Here is a 17,211-nt window from a genome sequence, read left to right on the forward strand (position 1 = left end):
ATCTGTTGACAAAATCCTAGCTGCACCAACTTTTTATTGCAATGCATTTCTGCAAATAGGGTAGTAAAATATTATTACTACTGTTTAAAGCTGATCCTGTTTTCTTCTAAATACAGTGTGGTGATTGGGGTTATCTTCTTGACCAAGGACTTGGCATCAAACAAAACATAGCTATAATCTAGAGAGATAAAGATTCCTACTTCATTGTATGTCAGTTTAATCTCATCCTATTTCATATCCAATTGTTCTTGTGTATATATTTTTTAAGAGGTACATTGACATAATAAGCTGAGAATCATAGCCAGGAAAGAAAAAGACCTATAAACCTTATCATATATGGATTATATAAACCACTGGGAATGAGAAAGGATGACCTGGGTGTTGATATTAAAGCCATGTTTAACTCATTGAAGGGCTGTCAGATGGGCGAGGGAGTAGAAGCTAAGTTATTTCTATATTAAAGAATTTGAACAATGAGTATAAGCATGGTCTGAGATAACAGAGGACTTGGCAAACAGAGCTTCCTAATAATGGGGAAGAAATCTTACCTTTTGTAGTAGGGAGTTCTCTATCCTCATGCCAGACTTTGGATGACCATTCATTCATTAAGATCAGTGCAGCGGGGATTCCTAGATTGGGGAAGGAGTTTTGACTATTTTATTTACTATGGTTTAGACTATTCTTCCTGATACTGTTTTTTTTTTTATCAACAGTGTTGTGCTTTGATAATATTTTAAAGTCATTTAAAATATACTGTGATTTTCTTAAAGAATAGATTTAAAAAGTGAATATCTTTATTACTACTCCTTGATGAGAAAAGCATATACAATACATGAAATCAATGTTAAAAAATTGACTCACAACTTATATTACTAATTGTAGTAAATGTTAATTAAATTTTTAGTTACAATATTTTGACTGGCTTTCTAGAAATTGGGGGAAAAAGATATTCTTGGGGTTTCATTAGTTGATTTCAGTTCTTAAAAAAAAACATTCAAAGTAGTATCTTGAATATCTTCTCCATTTTTTAATGGCAAGTATATTTGACACCCACCTATTGAGGTTGATCTGGGCTTAAAGTAGAAAATGCTCATTAGATGATAAAGATGGTATTTCTCCCACAGAAAGCATTTTTGAAAGTAAGGTCAGATCCTCCATTTTTCTTTCTCACCTGCTCCTGGCCTGCTTGGTTTGTTGAGAGTTTAAAAGTGAGACTGCTTAGAATCAGACCAGGGCAGCGCTCCTAAGAGGACATGGAAAAGTCATTTTCCTACACTGCCCACTTGCTGTCTCTGGCTGTCATATTGAAAGAGATTTGCTTATAGGTCATTGAGCTTTGGCTACAGAACGTTTTTTTTATCATGACCTGTCTGGAAGAGCTATCATTGGTTCCTCCACAGGTTTTGTGTTGCTTTTGGCTTATAAAAACTTCCCTGTGCAGAATTGCATGTTAGAGAAGAAAAGGCGGTAATTCTCAAACTGTACTTGGCATTTGTAAATTTGCTATGGAAGTACTTCACACTTCATTGAAAAGTCATAAACAATTACCAAATCATTAGCACAGACATTTTAAGGAGGAAATTTCAAAACACAAGTTAGAGAATTATTAACAAAGAGGTAGTTAGTATTGGGTGTTCTCTTGAACTTGGACTGATGACTACTATTCATTCAGATTTGGCAGAAATGTCACTGTGAACAAGTGTATGAATTAGTGGTGCATTTGGCTGCGAGTAATAGCAACCAGAAACAGAATAAATCCTGTCCTGCTTATTTTTATGTCATATGAAAAAAATCTGTAGACAACTGGTTCTGGTATGGCAGCTCTGCAGTGTCATCAGGCATTCAGGCCCTTCTTTCTCCTCTGCCATAGTAGGGGGAATCTGAGAGTATGCTATCAACAATAGATCGAATGTGTGTATAGTTATAAACTGGAAAGCAAGAATACATCATGCCACATTTGGAGATTAATTCTAATCATGGCATAAAAAAATGAATTGGATTGGGGCAATGTTGTAATAGACAGTCAGCTTAAAAGTATTAATAGATAATGTGGCTTGTGTAGAAGGGAAGAAGAAATGGTAATGAGGTCATTTAGAGAAATGTTTTAGAATTCCGCTAATTATTCCTAACTTGTAATTAAGGTAGGTGGGAGAAAACGGAACACAGGGTGAGCGTGAGGGTCCTAAAATGTAGACAACCTATAGAGTAGCAGACATGCTAACATCTCCTTAATACAACAGCCATGACAGCAAACTAGGAACCTGTGATTCCCAAGTGACTTTTCCTGAACCGTATTCCATATTAATAGGATAAATGGATGTTCAGAAATTAGAGGCCCTGAAAAAAATTCCATATTAATGAAATGTTGAAACATTTAGAATTTTGTTTTACCCAGTGTTTCCCAAATGTACTGTGTTTCATTTTGTTTTGTTTTAAACAAAACAGCTCTATACATCCTGAGAAAACATTTGGGGAGTGATATATTGTAGTCTTTAGTACTCATCCTATGAGAAGGCTTCATGTGTGCCTTTAGGATGCAAATGTTGATGCCTGGCTTCGACTCAGTTTAATTAGGACTCTTTTATACATCTGTGGTTTTAGGTGGTGGAGAACATGACTTTCACTCTGCAGATTCAGGCTGCCTAATAAAGATAGCCCTGTAGACAATACAAAGGAACTTAGGTTGAGATTCAGGCTGCCTAATAAAGATAGCCCTGTAGACAATAGAAAGGAACTTAGGTTGAGGGTCTTATTGTCATAACTGAACCATATTCATTCATATGGTGTTTTAGTATGGTGAAAACACTTAACACTGTCTAGGAAAACATTTGAATATATTGGGAAATTTAATTGAATTATGGCATGAACTCAAATCCATAAGATTTTAGCATTAAAATTATAGATTTGCCATGTAAATATATTTAATTAGTAACATTGATCATGGTCACTTACATCTCTGAAGGAAATATTAATACTCTGCAAAAAAGAAGTTAACTTCTTTTACAGGTTTTTTTGTTGTTGTTGCATGACAACAAAAATGTTTTTAAGGCATAGATCCAAAGTTGCTTTCTGTGTTAGAAAAAATAATATAATTGAAAATGTGATTAGCGAGGATTTTCTGCATAGTTCTCCAATATGAATTTGCCTATGGATGCCTGGTCTATAAAGCCTTCAAGAAACATAACTGAATTAGGAAAAAAAAAATCTTCAAGCAAGTTCCTTTTTTCCATGAGTAGTGCTTCAGCAGTAGCTGGTGATATACTGAGGATATATTTCAGAATTGGTCTGGAATCAATAGACTTGATTCCTTAGACTTAAAAATACAATTTGAATATAGTTAGTAATTTCAGTGACCAAAAGAATTGACAGGGATGAAGACAATTTCATTATTCACATCTGTCAAAAACTCTTGTCCTCCTAGTTCTCTTGAACAAGAACATGAAACTAAACAAAATATCTATTTTAATTCTTGGGGTATAACTTGTATACTAATTGAATTTTCTTGTGAGCTGAATTAGCTCATGTTTTTATTCATTGTTAAAACCCTTGTTAGAACTTTTTCTAAAGTAGCAAGTCATGTTTTTTTGGTAGAATGCCTCAGAGTTATTGGGGTGATCCTACTGGATATTATTATTTGGTGCAATATTCATAGGAAGTATATGTAGTTTGAGTATGTTTATGTGTTTCAGGTGTGTCCAGAAAGCTTTCAGTTTTAAATGCATTCTTGTCGGTTGTATCTTCTGATTAACCATTTTTCTAAGTACTTAGTTCTGGGGGAAAAAAGAGCAGGTTTGTCATAGATTCATTATAGGTTTCACTTTGAATGCAAGATGAAGATACTGGTGGTTTGGCCATTATTAATGAAACTGAAAATATTGTATGCAGATTTTAAAATTATTTCTCAGACTAATAAAATTTTTGGTTTACAGACTTTTTCATTCATTAATGGTTTTGGAGAAGATAATTGGAACTTCTGCATTTTTTCTTATTTTGAAGGACAAACTCACATATGACTCTTACTCTTCTGATACCTTCCTGGAGATGGTTAGTGATTTCATCTATGGTCATCATAAAAATGTGTGATTTCATTGTTCTTGCATTAGCAAAGAGGATGAGAAGCTTAATGAAAAGAGACATTGAAATATAATTTTTTGTACAGTATTTGAAAGAATTTTTATTGCTTAATATAAATTACCTGTATGTTCATCTTTTCTATAAATATTTCAAACTATGTGAAATATATGGGGTTTTAGAATACTATTAAGATGTTAGTAAGGCAACTGGGCATTATAATTAGTTGTTTTGCTTGGCTTTAATTAGAAGCCCCTTGATACTTAAATTTTTATAAGTCCTTAATCTGTTCTTGCTAAACTTGAATTTGAATGATCTTCTGGTTTCAAGATGAGTCCGTAAAGTGTTAAGTAAAATTTAAAAATTACTGTTCATTTTTATAGGATTTGAAACAAAAATCACAAGATTCTCTGCCACAAAAAAATATAATAAGGCTGAGTGCGGAGCCAAGGTAAATTCATAATTTCTTACAAATGTTTACCACTTTCTGGCTTAATAGTTTTAGGTTTTATGGTTCTGGTTTTTAGTTAGCATGTATTTTGAGGCAATCAATTTATTAATTAAAAAACTCCTAAAAAATGGATTTTCTTTCATGACTGTGTTGTGCTCAGGCTAATAGCTAACACAGTGATTAGTACATTGACTGCTGAATAAACTATTATAGCAATATTTCTCACAGATATAAGGTATAGCATGATAAATATGTAGCTTATAAAACATTTTCTTATCTCTGTAAAATTAATTTCAGATTATATCGTTTTTGATTAACCTTTCATTTAACGACCTTGTCTTCATTAATCCCTGATCCTGTTTTTAAATGAAAGAAGAAACTTTATTAATATTAGAAGATCAAGGTTTCTACTGTAAATTGTTCATTAGATAACTATCATTTTGCTTGTGAAACAGCCTTGTTTTAGCACTATTGATTTATGCTGAAGTAAATGGGAAGGGCGTTCAGTGACCTTAAACCAGGGCATTTAATTGGTGGCTACCTAATAATTATAAAGAAATGCGTTATGTTTTATTGGTATTTCTTTAAACAGCAAGTTATCTGTTTTTAATAACCAAATATTTGTTGGTCGTTTCCCAGTTGACCCAGGCACACAGTGGTTATTTTTTGTAATATAACCTTTAACTGTCAGAATTGAGATATTTAGTACCCCCCTTACCAATTATAGGATAAAAAAAATAATTTCAAAGAGTAATTCATTATTTCAACTAAATGTATTTTATTAAAATTATTTAAAAATGAATGAAAGTATAGAGAATTTATAGTTGCTAGTAAAGGTGACACTTTTTGTTAAGTATAGACTAAAACCTTAGTTGTCTAAATTTCTTTAGTAAGTAGAGACCTAAGATATATACAGCTTATTCCTTAGAATGAGATAAGTTTTTTTATTTTAGTAATACTAATGTTCTCTGTAACACGGCACAAGCCGTAGGAGCTTTCAGATTGCCAGGTCGTAGTTAGGATGAAAGGATAATGACACTGAAAGAAATATTACTTATAAAATTACAAAATGTTTTCTTTGTCTTAAAATAAGTTATGTTTTGATGCATTTGCAGTTATATGCCTGTTCCTTAAATATTGTGTTCCTAGTAATCTCTGGCATTAGTATATCTATTTGGCTTTAGGCATAGTTCTCTCATCTATTAACTTTTCTTTCTTTTTATATTTTGGGGGAGGAACATCTTTGTTTTTGCTGGTTATAAGAATAATATATGCTGCTGTAAGTGATTTGTGCCCCATCTCTGGGTGCTTTTATGGTGGGTGGGGTGAGGCAGGGCTGGAACTGTAATATAATAGGTCAGAGGAAAAGATGTTCCCTTTAGTTTCTCTCCTTCCTTTACTGTTTTTGCCTTAGCAAGTAGTAATTAATAATTTTGCCTTTCTAATGCCAGATAAGAAAGTTATGAAATATAGTATATTAATGAAAGAGAAAAATATTTTTAAGCTTTCATATTGAGGAGTTTTAAATACAGGTAAACATAAATGGAATTTTGGGGGCTATTAGTAAAATGATTGTTTTTTGATGTTTCTTTTTAAATAGTTTTTATTTAAATAGTATAGTGTTTATCTTCCTATTACTTCTTTACAATTCTTTTTTATCAAATATTGACTTTCCTATTTCTGTAGGTAGGTAAATTAGGAATACTTCTGATTGGCAGATTCTTATTTATTTTTATGCTTATTATCCATTTGGTAGGTTAGGGCTTCTTAGATTTTAGGTTTTAAAATCTATATTTTACTTGTTAGCTGCAAATTATTTTAGTTACTGATCTCTCAGTAAAAATGGATGAATAATGAAGGAATGATAGTGGCCTTTAAAATGGAAGAATTTGGTAGTTTTATTTAGCAGGCACTGAAAGTAAAGTAATTGCCCTTTTCAGTTTTTAAATTGGAAGTTTTAGAGGTGTGGCTATGAGTCTTTGTCATATTCTTCATGAGTCTTCTTTAATGTTCTAAGGGTTGGCTTTGTTTTAGTTATAGACTCAGTTCCTATTTGAGTAACAAACTATCTAAATAAACCATGCATTCTCAATGGGGGAGATATTCTTTCCAAGATAGTGAAAATTGGTTTTTTGGGGATTCGAAGAAAATCTTTTTCTTTTTAATATATAAAACATAGATACAGTACATAACAGGTAAACAGTTTGTGTGTGGCATTAAAATGGTATGTGGGTGATTAGTAAATGTCTAAAAAGAGTCATTAGGGAGGTGATAATGTAAAAAAGATTGAGAAATACTAACTTAAACCCATAGAATATAAATAATACATGTAAATTTGGTCATGCTGTTGGCAATATTAGTTATAGCAATAAACTTAATATAACTTACTTTGTGAGTATTTAAAAAGTAGTCCATGATCTGTTTAAAGTGACATTAGTACATGTTGATATGCCTAATTTAGTTTACACAGTTACATGAGCTATATCATGTGTGGATTCATAGTTTTTGTATAGAAAACAGTTACTTCAGAATATCAACTTAAGGTATTCTTAAAAAGTACTTAATTCCAGAAAAGCCCTCCCATAACCCATTGCCATTGGCTCGTCTAATGGTTCTCCCTGGATGACCTCCCAGCACCAATAATTTAATTTCTTCTGATTTTTCTCCATACATGCTTTCCTTTTGGATGCCAGTCTTGATTAAGAGTATTATTATCTTTTTAGTTATCTAGGTTCTGAAACCCCAGAACCTACTTTGACCTCTACCTTCTATTATTCCTTAAATTTTATCAGTTGGAGAGTTTTTTTCTTCTCATCTGTGAAATGCATCTTCCTTTTTCCTGTCACTTTTTAGTTCTAAGCCATACTTCATGCTTGAATTACTTCAACACTTTCTTACCTTTTTGTCTTCAATTTCTCTGTGCCCCTAATTTATTACATGAAGTTATCAGAGGAATCTAGCCAAAAACAGAGCTCTGAGAAAGTCACTTCTAAATTCAACATTCTCTAGGTACTTCTTACCTACTGAGGAAAGTCTGACCTGATGGTCAAATGTTTTAGTAGACTATTGCCTAACAAACTACTCTGAAACTTAATGTCTTAAATACAATGTATTATATTTCCCATGTTTCTGTAGAGAACTGCTGGGCAGTTCTTGCTTGGGGTCTCTCATACCATTGCAGGCAATTGGAGATTGGGAATGGAGTTCCCCAAAGATTTGACTGGGCTCAGTGTGCAAGAGGGCTCACTCACATTACTGAAAGTTAATGCTCCCTGTTGACTGAGGGTTCAGTTGGAGCTGTTAGCTGCCAATGCCTACACATGGCCTCTCCATATGACTTGGGCTTCTCTAACCATAGTGGCTAGTTCTAAGAGGGAGTATCTTAAGATTGAAAGTCTCAAAAGTGAGTTTTCTGGGTAGAAACAGCAAGACTTCTTAAGACCTAGCTTTGGAAGTCCTAGAAGGCTATTTTCATTACATTCTGTTGGTCAAGGAAGGTTAGCCAAGATCAAGGGGAGGGAATTACTCTCCATTTCTTGATGTGAGGAGCATGTATAGAAAGCAAAGGGAATGATGGTAGTCATCTTTGGAGAGTAGCTGTGACAGTTCACCTATAGGCTACCTCAGTTCATATACCTTTCATGTACAGAGTAACCTCACCCACCTCCCAATATGCCCAATACCTCATCCCATTACACTGTTAGCCCCAAATTTCTACCTAGATCAGGCCAAAATGGGTCACTCATGGCTGGCAGTTAATGCTGGCTTGTTTCTTCCAGTATAATTATTTAAAGTTAATCACACTAGATTGTAAACTCCTTGAGAGTAGGAATTATTTCTTTATTTCTAGCATCATGCCTGTGGTATTATATGCAACGTAGTAAGAATAATACAGATTCATTGAAATATATTTAAATATTGACTGAAGAGAATATTAATCTTCAGACACCAGATATACATAGAACATGGTTCACATTCTATGTGAAAATGTGGTATCCTGGTATATGTTCTCCCTAGGTATTTCTTTGGTCTCATATTTGGAGGTTGGGTGCCAGAGTGCTTCCAAGTAAACTTTTAAGTACTACTACAAATAAAGATAAACAGGAATTCGATAAAGCTGGGAATTTGTATAACTGTCCTTTTAAGATTTTAGTTTTATACCATGAGACCTGAGAAATTTCAGATTGCATCTCAGCATCATTGCATTCTTACAGCATTAACTTCATTGAGATTGGATTTTGGGTGGCTATTCAGAATGGACGGATATGAAAGATAGTTCCAAATAGCTGATTGAATTGGCTTTATCAGATTGGTTTTCATATGTAAGACTTATTGTTGTTATCAACATAGCCTGATTCTTCATTTTGTATTTTTAATATTATTATTGTAAACAATTCTTCTGGCAGTAATTATCTATTAGTTTAATGGGATTCAAGGCTTTAGGTGAGTTTTTTTTTCTTTTGTTATCAACTTATTTTTATACCAAATAAGAATGTGTCTTAGAAAATATCTAATATCTCTAACCAGTTGTTTACACATAAGTTTTAAATGAAGAAGCCAAGCTCACAACCTTATTTTTATTGTTTGGAAATGGAATTTCTAGGAAAATAGAATTCTAACCACTCAGATTGTGGCAGCATTATTTGATAGAGGCATTTGGAGCTTAAGGGCAGAAGTGAGATCATGACTTGAAAAGGCAGCTCTAGTCTGAGAAGTGAATCTGGTGAAAGAGCTGTCAGTGTACAGAGGGAGCGTATTTTGTGCTCAACTGTGGGGGAGATGGAAGAGTGTTAACCACGATAATTAATCCAGGAACTGTCCTTAATAGCTCATGGATTATGATGGTTTAAGCTTGAATTTTGACATGTACTAGAAAACTAGTATATAGAAATGTCTTTCTATTAGTTAACAGAATAATGAGTGTAAAATGTCAGATTAAAGGTTTTCTTTCTTGAAAATGGTTGGCTATATTTTTTAATTATCCTAAAATAATTCAAGTCAATAATAGAATATAGGATTTGACATGCTGGACCCTCTCCAGCTTCTATTATTTTGAGAAAAGCTGAGATATCTTTACCTTTTAAATAAAGCTGCTTTGAACTTTTCTTTTGATGAGGGAATTGGTAACTGATGGTCCTAGAGACTTTTAAACACATAAAAACTAAGCTATTCTGTATTCCAGTCTAGTTTAGGTATATCTGGGCATTAATAGCACAGTGTATTTATGAATTTTATTGGATCTGAAGGATGAGTTTATAAACTCTCCTCTAGGATGCTTTTCTATTTAAATATAAAATTGCTTGTAAAAGATATTTGTATGTTTTCACCTATGTTCTGTCTCTGTTATGTGTTAACTTTGATTTTTTCAAGGTATAGGTTGGCTAGTTCCCTGATTATCCAGAAGCACTTTTCATCTTGTCTGTAGTCTGCTGGGGTGTTTTCAGAAAGGATGCTTTATCCAGAAGACTGAATAGAATATATTGTATTATGTAAATAACCAAAAGTTTCTTAAGGAATTCAAGGTACCTGCAAGATGCTACATAAGTTAATTTTATGTTGAAAATAGTTTGCATTGACTAGTGGTTGGTACTAGTGTTGGAGCAGTCAGGGCTCAGTAGCAATACAAAATAATCTTATTTGGTGTTTGCCATTCTAATTCAGTCATCACGGGATTACATTTTGCCTAATTTTTCAAGAAAATATAAAGGTCTCTTGGGTAGGAAATGAGGAGAAAAGGCTCCACCTTTGTTCCAGTTCCCTCCACTCTTAGCATTTCTATTTATTTTTATGACATTGGGAATGATGAGTATTAATTCCTGAAATACTGTTTCAACCTCACATTGACTGAAATGAAATAACATCTGTTATATTAAAAAAATAGTTGACACTTCCAATTTACATGATGGCTGACTAGAGACCATGAGACTGACTCTCAGTTTCCCATTAAAGCTCATATGAAATGTAGAAGATGATGAACAATTGTAGGAATACCAAAACCTTGGCTTGACAGTCAATGTATTGCCACAATCTAAGATGTCCACGAACTACAAAGCTGATAGAACTGGTCTGAAAAATGCAATTACTTGCTGATTAATGATAAGCAGTTTGAAATAAAAGCAACCTGCATGTCTTTTAAAGCAAGTATGGAGAATGATTCCTTTTCCTTTTCATAATGTCTATCCCCAAGGCTTTGAAATTCTGGGATTATATTAACTAGAAAGTGAACAAATATTTTTCTATTGGAAGAGTGCTACTTTTGAGGCTATTAGCAAGTTATGTAGCTTTTGTTTTGTTTTTCTTATTCCTCCCTGACTAAGGTCTCTGTTGACCAATCTTCATTTAATTGACCAACTAGATCAACTGATTCTTTTCATTCCTTTTCAGTGCCCATGGCAATGTGGCCTTGTAGCTAACAGGCTGTTAGCTAGCAGGCCAATGCACTTCCCTCCCTCCAGTCTTTCAGTTGTGTGATTATCATGAATCAGTTATTTATTCCTAAACAAGTTGTTCTTGTTATTTTTTTCTCATAAACCATTTTATTATGCTGATGAATTATGTAAAAACCCTTTTTTATGAAGTTGAGGACTTTGGAAGTATTCAGCAAAGGTGAGTCACTGACAAATATTGGTGAGATGATTGCAAAAGATTTGGGAAGAAATCATAATAATGTAGAAGCAGCCTGCATTCAGATTTTCTTAATATTTTTGAGTTTAAGTTCTTGCTATACTTTAGAGAAACCTAAGCTTGGGACCACAGAAGATTATCACATGTTTGGTTATGCAGAGAATATGACAACTCCAATTACTGGTTCCATAGTCAAAGCAAAGGATTTGTATATTTTGAATATGATACACATATATATTACATGGTAAAGTAAAATATTAAGAATAACACATATATATCATAATGATTTTCTACTTTAACTTTTATTTTCAGGTCAACTTTAACTCTTTCTGTTAATAGATCTATTGCCAGCCTTGATCACGTTGATGAAAGGGCTTCCACTGTGTCCATATTTTGCAATCAGTTTGGAGACTAAATCTGCCAGAAATAAATAAGCAGGAACAAGGGAACTTAGGATAGATCATTGAGCTAGGAAAGTGCTCAAGGAAATTGCTGTTGGTGGTGGCATGGGCCAGAAGAATACTGTGATATTCTTTGTTGAAGAAAGAAGCCTTCCCCTTGTTCAGTATCAGAGCCGGTATAGAAGACTAAATACCAATCAGGCACAGCCACCTTGGATATTAACCTTTTGGAAACTTTCAGTCAGGCTGGATCTATGTATGCGAGCCTATTATTCACTCTTTTTCTCCATCACTGAATCCTCTTTACATCCTTCATGGCATTATTAACAAACTGGCCATGTCATTTATTCCTTATTGTCTGCCTCCCTTGCTAGAATAGCAGCTCGATCAGGGCAGAGATTTTGTTTGCTTTTGCATCCCCTGACAAATACCTGGCACAAAGTAGGTGTTCAACAAATATTTGTCAAATAAACTAACTCTACGTAAGAGAAGGACTTCAGCTAATATCAAAATAAAAAGGACCAAGGGTAGTTTTAGTAAACACAGAGTCTAGGTGAATGTCTACTTCTTTGAGGATAAGTGATTGAAAGGTTATCATAGGAGAGCTGTGAAAAAGCTGTACAGACTGATTAAAAAATAGGGTGCAGCATGATGACTCAGAAGAGTATCTTATTAAAATGATTTATTACATAGATTAGATGAAAATTTTTTTAAAAAAGAGGACCTGGAATTCTCAAAAAGTTTTGAGTTATAATCTCTGAGGAATATGAAACAAGGTGAAACACTGAAACAAAAAGATGACAAAGAAATGAAAATGAAAATATTTGAAAGAGGGGAGGAGTGAGATAAGGAGAGATTGTTGGAGGGGCAATAACAGACCATCTTCACTAGTGATGCTGAAGAGTAAAGCTGACACTGAAAGAAGGTATAGATGTGGAAAAAAAAGTCCATGAGATACTTTTTTAAGAATGTAGACAAAAGGAAGACAAATGCCAACAATGAGAAGAAAGATGATGATAGGTATGGAGGACAAGATTCCAACAAAAGAATTAAAAAACTTTAGGAAAAAATTACAGCAGAGGCAATGATCAAAGCTATAATTGATGAAAAGTTTTCTGAGCTGAAAAGGCCTCCCTTTATATATGAAGAGGGATGAGTGCTGGGTAATAAAAATGAAAAAAGAGCCACCCCGAGTACACCATGGTAACTTAGTTCAATTAAAAGGAAAAAGGACATATTAAAAAAGTGCCCAGGCAGAAAGACGATATTGTATAGTATAGAAGAAATGCTAGACTGACTTAGGAAGACTATAAAGTTTTGAAATAATTTTATACTCACAGTTTTCTCTCATATGTGAAGGTAGTAGAGAGACATTTTCAGATATGAAAACACTTACAAAACATACCACAGGCACACTTCCCATATTTTTAAAAAAATTTTAAAAATTTCTTGATGAGTCAATTCAGCCGACTGATAGATGAATTAGAATTAACAATTAAAAATAAAGAATTAAAAAGGCATTGAAAGCAGTTAGACATAGTGAAATCTAGATCATTATTGTCAATTTTATTGTCATACTAAAGGTAGAAATGTCCATTTAGTTTTGATAGAATTTAACAGCACCGTGGATCTGTGGCTTCAGGTTATGTTAATGCCTGAAAGAGGTGGAGAGGCAGGAGCATATAAGAGATCCTAAATAATAGTTTTTCATCAAGAAGAGAAAAAATACCAACTTCTGGTGAGAGTGATATTTCCTATTCCATTGCCTTCACTTACTATCAGTGTACTGTTAACTCTTCAAATATCTGTCTCTGCTGAGACAAGTCTTCTAAGTTCTAGACCCACAGGTCAAGTGGATAGCTCTCTTGGGATGGCCCATTAGCAGCTCCACTTCACCGTGTTTAAAATGGAACTCCTCTTCCCTGCTTGAACCTGTTATGTGATCCCAAGCTCTTTCAATTTTAGAGTGACCAGATATGACAGTTTTTTCACTATTGGCCTCTTTCACTCTCAAAAGTGCATTAGTTTGCACAATAAATTATGGGGCTACCCTGATCATCTTCATCTTTTCACTTTCAACTAGTATCCAAACACATGGTAGACCTTTTCATTCTGTGTTTTTTTTTTTTTGACAGAGTCTTGCTCTGTCGCCCAGGCTGGAGTGCAGTGGCACTATCTCAGCTCACTGCAAGCTCTGCCTCCCAGGTTCATGCCATTCTCCTGCCTCAGCCTCCCAAGTAGCTGGGACTAGAGGTGCCCACCACCATGCCTGGCTAATTTTTTTTTTTCTTTTTTTTTTTAGTAGAGACTGGGTTTCACCGTGTTAGCCAGGGTGGTCTCGATCTCCTGACCTCGTGATTCACCCACCTCAGCCTCCCAAAGTGCTGGGATTACAGGTGTGAGCCACCGTGCCCAGCCTCATTCTATTTTTCAAATGTGTCTCAAATTTGTCCACTTCTCTTCATCTTCAGTGCTACTACCCTGCTTCAGACTCCCCTGGGTGACAGGTAATAACCCTGTGACAGATGTGCCTGCCTCACACATTTGTTGGAGGGGTTAAATATGGTTATGTGTATGAACTTCATAGTATGGGACCTAGTGCTTAGCAGGCACTTAACTAATATTAGCAATGATGTTGTAACTTAGCTCAAAACCCTTCTTTTTTCCTAAGGATAAACTCTAGACTCTTTAACGTGGCTTGTGTGCCTGCATTTTTATCTCTCTCGCATCATCTCTTGCATTACCTCAGTCTGCACTATGTGCTCCAGCCCTACAATGACTCTCTTCAGAGCACAACAATTCAGAAAACTATCAATTCTTGGACACTCCATTTTTTGTTGTATTACCTCTACATCTTTACTGCCTGGGGGTAAAAAAAACGAGGTCGGGCGCAGTGACTCACGCCTGTAATCCCAGCACTTTGGGAGGCCGAGGTGGGCAGATCACCTGAGGTCAGGAGTTTGAGACCAGCCTGACCAACATGGAGAAACCCCATCTCTACTAAAAATACAAAATTAGTCGGGCATGGTGGCACATGCCTGTAATCCCAGCTACTTGGGAGGCTAAGGCAGGAGAATCACTTGAACCCATGAGGTGGAGGTTGTGGTGAGCCAAGATCACACCATTGCACTCCAGCCTGGGCAATAAGAGCAAAACTCCGTCTCAAAAACAAAAAACAAAAAACAAAAAAAACAAAAAAAAAACAAAGAAAAAAAACAAAGAAAACAAAAGCAAAAGAACCAAACCACAACAAAAAATCTCCGATATTGGCCAGGTGTGGTGACTCATGCTTATAATCCCAGCACTTTGGGAGGCTGAGGTGGGTGGCTCCCCTGAGGTCGGGAGTTTGAGACCAGCTTGGCCAACATGGCGAAACCCCATCTCTACAGAAAATACAAAAATTAGCCGGGTGTGGTAGCATGTACCTGTAATCCCAGCTACTTGGGAGACTGAGGAAGAGAATCGCTTGAACAGGGAGGCGGAGGTTACAGTGAGTCAAGATTGCACCAGTACACCAGCCAGGGCAACAGAATGAGGCTCTGTCTCCAAAAAAAAAAAAAACCACCTTGGACTTCACCTCCAGATGCACCCGAGTGTACACACACAGACATGCACATGCACACATACACCATTTGCCTGATACATTTCTGATTGTCTTTTTGGACTCAGCTTAGATGTTACATCTTCTGGAAACTTCGTTGAGATCCTTGAAGCTAGGTGGTGGTCTCATATGCCTCCATGGGACTGTGTGTTTACCCAGTAACTGCCTGCGTAATAGTCCTCTGAAGAGACTTACTATAAACCTCTTGCAGATATGGGTTGGTCTTGTTCATCATTCCAAAATGGTGCCTATCAAATCTTTAAGGAAAGTGACCTACTGCCAGTAGCATTTGAGCTAGGAATTGCACTGGAGGGAATCTGTCATGCACAGAAAATCATATATGGAGGTGGAGAGAACTTTGGACAAGGACATGCATTTCAGCTTTGTTTATCATGTGAACAAATATTTTAAAAGACTTAAATGTTTATCAGTAATAATGAATTGGTCAAATATTCTACATTTGTGAGTTATATAGAAAGATTTTTTGAAGATGCCTAAATTAGCATTTCTTTTTGTACTAAAGAGAACATAGGGCTGGTAAGTTCTGGGATTTTAGCTTAAGTTTTTATGAAATCTGTGTTTTCAAGTTTTTTGGAGAAAATGAAGATGAGTTGTTTGAAGTTATGAATGGTTGAGTGAAATATGGAAGAAGTGCTTGGTACATAGGAGTTATTTGCTAAACTAATAACTAAAAATTGGAGGTGGAGAGGGTGAAAATTCTGAGAAAAAGTCATGTAATCATTAGGCAATTAAATAATTTATCCATAGTGATTAACCCTTATGGGAAAAGTTTTGATTTAGAATCATCTTGCATTAATCATTTTCTTCTTTAAAGGTGAAGTTTTTTGTACTTGTTGTCTTTCCTTTGTTACCCAATATGACTTCTTACATGTATAGTGTTTGATTTTGTATTGCACTGAACTGCATACAACAGAAACCTTATTACAATGGCTTCTGAAGAAAGCCTTTTATTATTATTATGGACAAGTTTCAAGGTAGGTAGTCTAGGGCTCATGATACGTTCCATGGTGTCATCAAAGGTCCAGGCTGCTTTTACCTGTTAGCTCTGCCACTGTTAGTCTGTGGCTCTTGTTCTTGTAAGCTCAGGATTGTTCCTGCTTCTACATACATTATATCTGTGTTTCATCCAGAAAGAGGGATGATGAGCAAAGGATGAAGGTCATGGCAGTTGGGATAAACTGAGGACTCAGTAACTTTCTCAGAATTTCCACATACTGGAATTCTAATTACATGTCATTGTTCAGAACTAGGCCACATGTCTGCATCTAGCATGGTGAAACAGTTTTTTGTTGTTGTTCATTTTGATTTTGTTTTTTAAGCTATGACTGTTGCCATCCTAAATAAAATTGGCTTTTTATCAGTAAAGGAGAAAGTGATAATGGTTGTTGGGTAGGAAGGAGCAGCATCTGCAAATTAGATTCATTAACTAGATCAAAGAGCAGCTACCAGATTTTCTATCAGCTACTCTTCCTTGGTCACTTCAGCTCAGGGACTGGAGTTGTGTTCTGAACACTCTAGGAACAGGTCTATACTGAATAAATCAGTAATGGTGGTTAGATATTTCTTTAAAACGTGTTCTCAAGACTTAGCAGTTAGGTAGGAAAATCATAGCAAACACAATGAAACTGAAAAATTTTCTGCATATTCTAAAACCAAAACATAATTAGATGCTGCAAAATTAAAAATTTAAAGAGATAAAAGCTCATAAAATAAGAGCATATATATCCAGTTGGGATTTGGGGTATTTAAATATTAAGAAAATAGAATATTTATTCTTAAACATTTCCTATTTCTTTGTAGGACTGTGTGGGCCTATGTTAAAATATAGTTCCTTATTCTTTGATTCATACATTCATTCATTCAATGACAGATTTACTTTGTATTTCTGTCTTGGGCAGCACTGTACTGGTATGTGTTCATATTTTGTTGCCTCTTTCATTTCTTCTTGATTCTTTCTTGCTCAGAACCTACACAGGCAAGGTCTCTTTTCTAAGTGACCTGTAACTTATACTGTGCTGTGTAGACTACCCATAAGACAAACC

General features: G+C 34.9%; 1 protein-coding gene across 2 annotated transcripts in view; it reads left to right on the forward strand.

Moving 5' to 3' along the window:
* The window catches only part of MAN2A1 (mannosidase alpha class 2A member 1), a 175,870-nt gene that overhangs the window by 90,500 nt on the left and 68,159 nt on the right, over nt 1-17,211 (forward strand). For both annotated transcript variants that reach the window (XM_015140548.3, XM_078004468.1), the window contains exons 11-12: nt 3,930-4,044; nt 4,455-4,522. In XM_015140548.3, the coding sequence (XP_014996034.2) occupies nt 3,930-4,044; nt 4,455-4,522 (183 nt within the window). The remainder of the gene's footprint in view (nt 1-3,929; nt 4,045-4,454; nt 4,523-17,211) is intronic.

The sequence above is a fragment of the Macaca mulatta genome, chromosome 6, assembly GCF_049350105.2.
Source record: "Macaca mulatta isolate MMU2019108-1 chromosome 6, T2T-MMU8v2.0, whole genome shotgun sequence".
NCBI lineage: Eukaryota > Metazoa > Chordata > Mammalia > Primates > Cercopithecidae > Macaca > Macaca mulatta.